Here is a 9308-nt window from a genome sequence, read left to right as displayed (position 1 = left end):
GGGGGGGGGGGGGGGGGGGGGGAGCAGCCTTACCAGGCCACAGAAGATGACAATGCAGCCACTCCTGATGTGATCTGATAGACTAAGATCAGAAGGAGAGGAGAACCTCCCCTATCAGTGGACTTGGAGAGAGCATGCGTGAAGAAGGGGGAGGGAGAGTGGAATCGGGAGGGGGGGAGGATACAAAGTGAATAAAGTGTAATTAATAAAAAAAAAAAAGTGCCTGCCTCTGAGTCTGAGGGACCTGAGTTCAAGCCCCAGGACCCACATGGTGAAGGAAAGATCTGATTCTTACTGGTAATCTTCCAACCTGCACATATATGCTATGGTTGTGGTACACCCAAACACATGGACACAAAATTAAGATGTAGAAAGAATAATTATGGCAAACGGTAGATCCTGGCTTGTCTTTTTGGCCAAACAACCACCCCACAATACAATTAGCCAGACCCTTATAAAACAATAAATAGTTCCCATTATAGGACCACAGTCCAGAGCTGCTGACTCAATGCTCTCAGCCTGTGAGGAGTCCCAAGCTGTCCCTGACTGGATTGACAAGTGAGGTAACTGGTTTTCCTGAGCATACTGACTGCATTCTTGCCATTTAACCCAACCTGACCTCCAATTCTCTTTCAGAAGATCCCCAGACTTTGCCACAACACAGGAAAGAACACAGTAGGAAAGGACAGAAGAGACCATACCAGCTAGGAGGAGTCAAAAAAAGGATCACAGGAAGGCAGGCAGCACTTCCACTGAGCCTGGAAACTGGCCCAATGGAAGCAGCAGGCAGCAAGTAAATGGAGAGCAGTGTGCAGCTGGGGGCGGGGAGGCAGCTGGGGGTGGGGGAGGCAGGGAGTCTGCAGCCTGCTCCAGGGATTGCAGACTCTGGGGAGAAGCTCCTCTCCTCAAGCAGAAGAGCCCTAAGCATCAGTCCTTCCTCATCGGAGTCTCCTGAGGCTCTGGGCTGAAGTCAGGAGCTAAGAGAGGTCAAGGCACAGGAATGACAGAGCCCCAAGATGACAAGGGCATAGTAATACTATTCACCAGGTCTGAGCTCTATTCCAAATACTGAGGTCACTAACCATGCCAATCATATACATGGCAAAATAACTGTCAACTGAGGGGTTGTTGGGGTGGGAGATTAGACTTCTGTCTTGCTACAGGCAGGCCTGTGGACAGAAGCAAAGGCCAGCACTCAGATAGGGTCAAGTAAAGAGCAGTGTGAGGCATCGGTGCAGTCAAGGGCCTACACTGAAGACCATTTCCTTCCAGTGGGGATGTAGGCTCTCTATTCCTGCTCCAGGCCAGTCTATCAGCAGGAAGAATTGCAACTGGGGGATCATATGCCTGTTTCCTTGAGGAAAAGGGCCAGGTCATCTCTCTTCACCCCTTCCATCATCTGCAGTGCAGTGCCAGATGAGGCCATTTCTTTGTTTTTTCTGTTGTTGCTGTTTTGTTTTTTGAGATAAGGTTTCACTGTGTAGCCTTGGCTCGCCTGAAACTTTCTTTGTAGATCTGGCTAGGCTGGAACTCAGAGATCTGCCTGCCTCTGTTGGAATTACAAGAGCTTACCACCAAGCCCAGCCACTCCTTCCTTCTTAAGAAGTGCTTTGGGAGAGAAGGGAGGGCATCCTGAGGAAGGCCCTCCTCAGCCTGGGTCTTCCAATGATTTGCCATAGCTATTCCCCATTCATTCCAGCCTCCACCTTCTGAAACACAGCCCTACCTGGCTCAGTGCCCTGCTCAAAAGCCTCCTAAACCTATCTACTGCTCACAGGAAGAGCACTCAAAATTCCTACTCCTGGCCCCGGTAGGCCAGGCATAGTCCCACCACATTTTGAGTCACCTTCACTCTTTCTTCACCATATCCTGCATAAGTCCTAGGTCTGATAGCCAGCCCACTGTTCGCCTCCCATCTTGCCCAGCCATGTCCCAGCTCTGTGAGATGGCATGAGATGGGAGCTGAGCAGAGTCTGTGCCTCACTCAAATGGCTTCCTTGCAGGGCGTGGTGGTTTGAATAGGAATCCCCTCCCCCCAGAGTAATGTTTGAACACTCTGCCATAGGGAGTGGGACTACTAAGAGGTGTGGCCTTGGTGAAGATGCGGCCTTGTTGGAGGGAGTATCTCTGTATGATGGGCATTGAGGTCTCAGAGGCTCAAGTCATTCTTGGCCCGATGCCTGAGGATCAAGATGCAGAACTCTTAGCTCTTTCTCCAGCACCATCTCTTCTGCCATCACTATAACAGGCTAAACCTCTGAACATAAGCCAGCCCCCAAACAACTAATGCTTTCCTTTATAAGAGCGGTCACCGTGTCTCCTCACAGCAATGAAACCCTGAGACTCAAGGTAAGGGAGATGCTAATAGAAGGGGATAAGCAGAGGCAGAAAAGCAGGATAAGGACTGGAGACACACTTGAAAGGTTCCCACAGGTATCACCCATGGTGTGAGATAGTCTAAACTACATGCTAGGAATTCAATCACTTTCTGTACCCCATTAACAGGTGTTTAGTTGTCATTACAAAACTATGTATTTTGGGGCTAGAGGGATGGCTCAGCAGTTAAGCACACTGGCTGCTCTTCCAGAGGACCTGGGCTCAAGTCCCAGCACCCACATGGTGGCTCACAACTGTCGATTACCCCAGTTCCAGGAGACCTGGTATCCTCAGACAGACATACATGCAGGCAACCCACCAATGAACATTAAAATAAATAATAACTTTTTAAAAATATATGTGTATTTAGGGACTAGAAAGATGATTCGGTAGTTAAAAGCACATACTGTTCTTCAAGTCTTTCACAACTGCCTGTACCTCCAGTGCCAGGATATCTGACACCCTCTCTGGCCTCTGTGGGTACCTTCACACTCAAGAGCATACCCCTCGTCCCCTTCACAAAGTTAAAAAAAAAAAATCTTTAAAAAATTTTATGCATACACACAAACACATACACATAGGCGTGGTGGTATCTGCCTGTAGTCACAGCACTTCAGAGGCCAAGGCAAGAAAATCATGAGTTTTAGACCTGTATCTAGACTAAATAGCAAGAACCACCTTAAAAACAAAAACCAACCTCCCCAAACAAGAAAACCCTCCCACAAAGTGAGGCTTAACTGGTGGGGTGCCCTCCCAGCATGCACAAAATCCTAGGTTCAATCCTGAGCACCCCATAAAATTGACGATGGTGATACACACTTGGAACCACAGCACTCAGAGGGAGAGGCAGAAGATGAGAAGTTAAAGGTCATCCACGGATACGTAGTGCAATTGAGACCACCTGGGTTATATGAAACCTGATCTCAAAAACTAAAACAAAACAGAACAAACAAAACTCTCCTAAAATTCAGGGCTAAAATTATCAACCCTTGGAGGGGGCTGATAAAGTAAGCTCAGCAAATCTGCTGCCCACTGTGGGCTTGCGGGGCGGGAAGCCGCACACTGTGCAGCCCTTGGCAGTTACCAACAGGAGATTCCAGGGTCAGTAGGAGTCAGTTCCAGCTCCTCACTTCCCTGTAATGAGGCTCTGGGAAGCAAGGCGTGTGGGCATGAAGAGGCTGCACACAGCTCAAGTTATGAATGGTTCTTATAACAATGAGATGACATCTGGGCTTGGTTTTTAACATGCAGCATCACGTTTATTAAACTATTGCTCCATCATATTTATTTGGCTACAAAACAGCTCCCAGCTCATACTTCCAAAAGTGGTTTATTAAAAACTAAGCCTTGAACATTAATACTCAAATGTACCCTTGAGAATCAAGAATAATGCTGCAGATAAAATGAAAGAGAATCAAAGCAGTAAGTCTTGGTCGAGCCGCGGCTGCCTCTTCACACTTTCCTGTATGTTCAAGCACCTGCAGTGGGGAAGGGCACCCAGGGTCCATGGTATATAGGGAAAACTATCCCAAACACTGACTTTCCATCTAAAATGTTACACAAAACCAGGCACAGTACCCACACCTGTAATCCTAAGACTCAGGAGGCTGAGGCAAGAGGATTAAAAGTTCAAAGCCAACCTAGGTTACATAACAGAATCTATTCTCAAACAATCAAGGGCTAAGGGGCTGGAGAGATGGCTCTAAGGCTAAGAGTACTGGCTGCTCTTCCCAAGGACCTGGGTTTGATTTCCAGCCCCACATGTCACCTCACTGTCAGTAACTCCAGTTCTAGAAGATCTAGTGCCCTCTTCCTGCCTCCAAGAGCACTGCATACATGTGATGCCAAAGGTACACATGGGCTAAAGGACCCTGTACATAAAATGAAATTTAAATTGGTTGGTGGTGGCACATGCCTTTAATTGTGGCAATCAAAGTAAGAGGCAGTAGGATCTCTGTGAGTTCGAGACCAGCCTAGACCAGTTCTAGAGCAGTCAGAAACACAGAGAGAAATTGTCTCAAAAAACCAAAACCAAATAAAGATAAATTATTTTTTAAAACCCTAATAAATCAAAACATTAAAAAACAATAAAACAAAACCAAGGGCAAGAGAGGCAATTGGTAGAGCAATTGCCAAGTGGAATGTGTAAGATGCTCAGATCTGGTATGGCAAAACAAAAATATGTGAGGTTAGAAAAGGGAAGGCACTTAGATCTATCTGAAGGGCAAAAAGGCCAAGGTGAGGCCCAAGAGGGGTGAATACTCTGTGAACATCAGTCCCTAACTGATGCTCTAGCCAGGCCCCAGTCTCAGCTTCCACCCCAGATGCATAGGCTACCCTGTCCACAAGCTCAACGCTTCCCAGCTCAAGATGAGTTTTCCCCTGCTCAAGAGTAGTTAGCCCATGGGCGAAAATAAGCTCACTCCACTCAGAAGCCCAAGAGCATGACGTGAGCTGCTGAAGAACTATAGCCTGCCTCTGGCAGGGCCCATCAGCCCTGCAGGCAGGCTTTCTTAGTCACATGGGGTCTTCTGGCACAAAGAGCTCCTAAACCCCACGCTTCTCCAGAGATGCCAGCTGCACCAGGTCCAGCTGGCAAACCTCAATACATGGTCACTTCCACAGAGGCACGAGAACAAACTGGAAGATTCAGAGGCTCCAGACACCAAGTTGTTGCAACCAAACACTCAGGGATGGTTATGAGTCCACCGCCACACATAAAACATATAAAGTCTAGCCGGGGCCAGGGGAGCCTATGTCTGCAGCTACAGGAAACAAGTCCAAGGCAGACAGAGATCTCCTCGGAGGCAGAGTGGCCACACTTCTGCTCAGACCTTCTGTAAAAGACGGCAAGGCTCAGACACTCACCTTCGGACTTCCTGCGCATTGTTGGCTCGGGCAGCTTCCATCAGAGCTGCATCTGAAAAGAGAGGGGTACTGGTCAGACCCCAGTCTAGGACCTACCCCTCTCAGAGCTGAGAGTCGCTTGCAAGTTCCTCTGAAAGTGAAAGACGGACAGGAGAGGACTAAACAAACCCCTTCCCGGTGCAATCCACCCCACCTCCACTCTGGGGATGCAGGTAGATGCCACACCCTACTCTCCCCAAGCACTAAACTCTTGTTTGTGGGTCCCTCTAGGAATGGAAAGAACCTCAATCAGAAGCCATGGACACTTGGATCCAACCCACTGATAATACTCTGTGTGGCTGCTTGTAGCCCAACTCAACCAATTTCCCATGGTATTCAGCAGACAATAATTCTTGTCAGCCTCACAAGGATGCTGCGGAAATAAAATAGCTAAAACTCTCCAAAATCCTTAGTGCAAGCTCAGAGAAGGGAGACCCAAACAGGTCAGTCAGTTGGATCCCTGAGGACTCAGGCCTAGCTGAAGCCTGGCCTGGTTGTTGGCACCACCTTGTGGCCACTTGGAAAAACTCACAAATCAACAGCAGAGGCACAAATGGCTCTCTGTGCCCAGGCAGATTCTGAGTTATACCATTGGCCACTAGGCTGACATCCACTCAGGCCTCATCATTCAGTGGCCATGAGACCCACCAGGCAAATGTGAGAAGTCACTAGAGTCAGCAGCAAGCTAAGCCCAGCTCTAGTGCCCTGCACTACCGCCTTCTTGCTGTGTGACCCGACCAGCTCTTAAGATCCTGAACTTCCGAGTAAGCGAAGAGGGATGAAACACCAGCTTCATCACATGCACAGAAAGTTCTGTTCAGACCAGGGTGCCTCCAGTCCACCCACTAGCCTATGACTAGCAGCCAGGCCTGTTCTACTCATCTTACGGATTCGCTGGGGTTTTTTGTTGTCTAGCTGTTGGTTTGGTGCTGTGCTGTGTGTGCGTGTGCGTGGGTTTTGATTTCTGAAATAAGATCTCACTTTGTAGCCCTGACAGTCCTCCTGGAACTCAGAGAGATCCACCTGTCTCAGCCTCCTGGGATTAAAGGTGTATGCCATACACCTAGCTCTTATGGGCTGTTCTCATTCATACATCTAATTGGGCCCAGGCAATCTCCAGCTGGGAGAGGAAAATCATTTCTTAGAGATAACATCTTTTCTCTTTACTCCCCTTCATTCTCCAAGGTCACAGAGGAGGAAGGAATGAGCTAAGACTTAACTTGAATTCTGGGCTCACAAACTTTCCATGGTTTTCTACTATCAGAATTCCTCCTTCTCCTGAAGGGACCCATTTCTCAGATCACTGCACTGTGGGACTCTGCCTTTCGAGGCAACTCAAAAGGACCAGCCACAGTTTTCATTGTTACCTATTTTATTAGGCAGACATCAGTGAAATTCACATGCCATAAAGTCCAGTCTAGGGCTCTCAGTAACCTCTCAGGCCAGACTTCACACATTTCTCCTGTTCTTCCAACCACACTGGCTTCTGGACAGTGTCTGCATGTGACCCTTCCATGGCTCTTTGCTGCTTCAAGAATTCCAAATGCCCCTGCCTGGCATCAGGGCCCATTTCATCTTCTCTCAGCTTATTCCAAAGACCTTGTCTCCATCCTCACTGGCAAACTGCCAGCCCCTCCACACCAGGCTGGCTCAAGCCCAGGTATGGAATACAATCCAACCTGAGGCACATTTGTAGAGACCTCCCCCCTTCCACGATCCACACACTGGAGGACAGATGTATTAAGGAAATACTAATAAGATAAAGGTTAAGATGCAGGCCAGGACCCTATTTCCTGTGTTATCCTTCAGAATTCAAGTTCAAGTTCCCCATTTTCCAAGAACTGCCAGTCCTGCAGGAAGGCTTTCCAGACCCCACTAGCTCTCTGATCCTCTGTAGTATGCACCAGCCCTGCCTGGCCAACTGCCTGCATCGTCCCCTTAACTGGCTAGGTTTGAAGTTGGGACTTCTTGAACACCAGCTTCAAATTAATCCCACCTTCAAGTCCTCACAAGCTGGAAATCACACAATCACTACATGCTTAAGCTAGAAGGGCCCTACTTCACTACCCTCGTTAGCAGAAAGGAAAGTGAGGGCCGGCAAAGAACAAGAGCCCAGATTCACAAAGTAAGACAGTACAAAACAAAATCCTCAGTGTCCTCATTCCTCATCCTTTCTTTTGAGGCAGCCACATCCTATTAAAGGCGTGAAAGTCAAGGCAGTCTCCAGCCTTGTTCAACAATCTCAGCGTTTCGGGTGCACGGAACCCACCTGCACCATGCTTTAACAGTTCCTCACCGGCAACTGGGAACCTGAGAGGCCTGGCTCAGCCACAACACCCTTCCATCTCCTGCTCAGCCCTAAGCAATTTAGGTAAGCTGCCAATCTAGGTTAGCTACCACCACCTCCTTCCCTATCCCCGCTACTGCTCTCCAGAGAGCTACTTTCCATCTCCCCTAGGCTCCACCCCTCCCACTGCCCAGCTCACAACCATGACACTAAGCATAGCAAAACTCTAAGCAACGGAACAGACTTGGAACTCCAAGAGAGGTCAAAACATCAGTCTTGTCAGTACTGAGAAATTGCCTAACTAAGCCTAGAGAGGAGCATGGGGTCGAGCTAGCACCAGAACCAACTGTCCTCTTTCCTTGGGCCTATGTACACAGGCAAACATGTAGAGACTGCCCCTAAAGCTGCTGGGCTTCCTGGCGACCTCGCGCAAGACTAAGGGACCAGATATAATACTGGTACATAAAAGGACCAGGCTGTAATTAGGCAGCCCAAAGTCCCCAATTATACAGATGCCCAAACAGGGGGCTCGACATAGGATGAGAAATTATGTAACTTCAAGCGGCGAGCTTTCCAGTGCCACATGCTGCCCCTGGCAGCAGATGGAAACTGGGTCTCTCCAAGTAAGGGAGTGCGGGTATAAATTTATAAACACCTTCAACCCTCCAAAGGAGTAAAGACCCACCCACACCTCTCCCTTGAATACAGACTGGCCCCATAATCACCCTTGTTGGACGGACTCTTGTTGTAGCAATGAACCACCAGCGCCGTGGCCAAGGCCCACATTCCCAGTCCCGCCTTGTTGGGAACCCCATCCCAGCTGTCCTGTCCGGGGAGTGTTTCTTCGGGGCTAGAACCGCGTCCCCACGAGGCGGCAGTCAGGCACGGGCTCTCGGTGCATTCTCCACGGCGCCCCCCGGTGGCTGCCCCGCGTCGGGGAAACACGACGGAAGATGCTCCCGGGCGCACCCAGGCGGCAGCTCTCAGCCGCTGCGGCTCACCGCGGTCTCCGGTGGTTACGCTCCGGCCGTAAGCACTTCCCCGGCTTTGGAGAGATGGAGACCTGAGCAAACCTAGGAAGAGCCGCGGTGCTGGCGTGGTTCTCCTCAACACCGCGGACAACATCACGACACCTGCTTTCTATAACCTGCCGGTGCGGGCCCCTGTGCGAGCCACGATCAACATGGCTGCCGCGGCGTGTTCGAAGACGCCGCTTATGGGGTGGGACTGCGCACTACCTCACGGGAGTGGTAGTCCACGGCCCCAGATCTTTCCCAAGCTGGAGACTGAACAGACTACATTTCCCCGAGGGCTGCGGGATGACGTCACAATGTCCGCGGCCTTAGCGTAGTTGGAAGAATGTTGGGAAATGGAGTTGGAGCAGAGGGGCGTGGAAAAAGGGGAAACTGGTGGGGCGTGACCATGAGGATTCATTCCAGAGCCTGGTGTACGTATTGACATAGAACTTTAATTCCCGCCTTTGGAAGGTGGGAACCTGGGAGGGAAAGAGTTCAAGGTCTAGGTCAGCCTGGGCTGTGTAAAATATCAACTATCAAAATAAAAATATCAAATATCAAAATACCGGCATCCTAAAACCACTTTCCTAGTTGAAACACAGAACAAAATTTCTCGCCAGTGTTTAAATCAAGTTATATCTTCGATGGAGACCTGTTAAGCAACTTGTACTCTTCCTCCACCTTTATTTAGGGTTGGTATTGCCTTTCAAAAAGATGTCTTG

General features: G+C 49.3%; 1 protein-coding gene across 2 annotated transcripts in view; it reads right to left on the bottom strand.

Moving 5' to 3' along the window:
* Positions 1 to 8738, bottom strand: part of Clpb (ClpB family mitochondrial disaggregase) — a 102520-nt gene extending 93782 nt beyond the window's left edge. For both annotated transcript variants that reach the window (XM_055623171.1, XM_055623172.1), the window contains exons 1-2: positions 8296 to 8738; positions 5245 to 5296 (exon numbers count right to left, since the gene is read on the bottom strand). In XM_055623171.1, coding sequence (XP_055479146.1) covers positions 5245 to 5296; positions 8296 to 8695 — 452 coding nt within the window. In that variant the 5' untranslated portion in view covers positions 8696 to 8738. The remainder of the gene's footprint in view (positions 1 to 5244; positions 5297 to 8295) is intronic.
* Between the last annotated feature and the right edge of the window lie 570 nt (positions 8739 to 9308).

The sequence above is a fragment of the Psammomys obesus genome, unplaced genomic scaffold (assembly GCF_907164565.1).
Source record: "Psammomys obesus unplaced genomic scaffold, mPsaObe1.curated_primary_1811, whole genome shotgun sequence".
Classification (NCBI taxonomy): Eukaryota; Metazoa; Chordata; class Mammalia; order Rodentia; family Muridae; genus Psammomys; species Psammomys obesus.
This window is presented reverse-complemented; position numbering and strand designations above follow the sequence as displayed.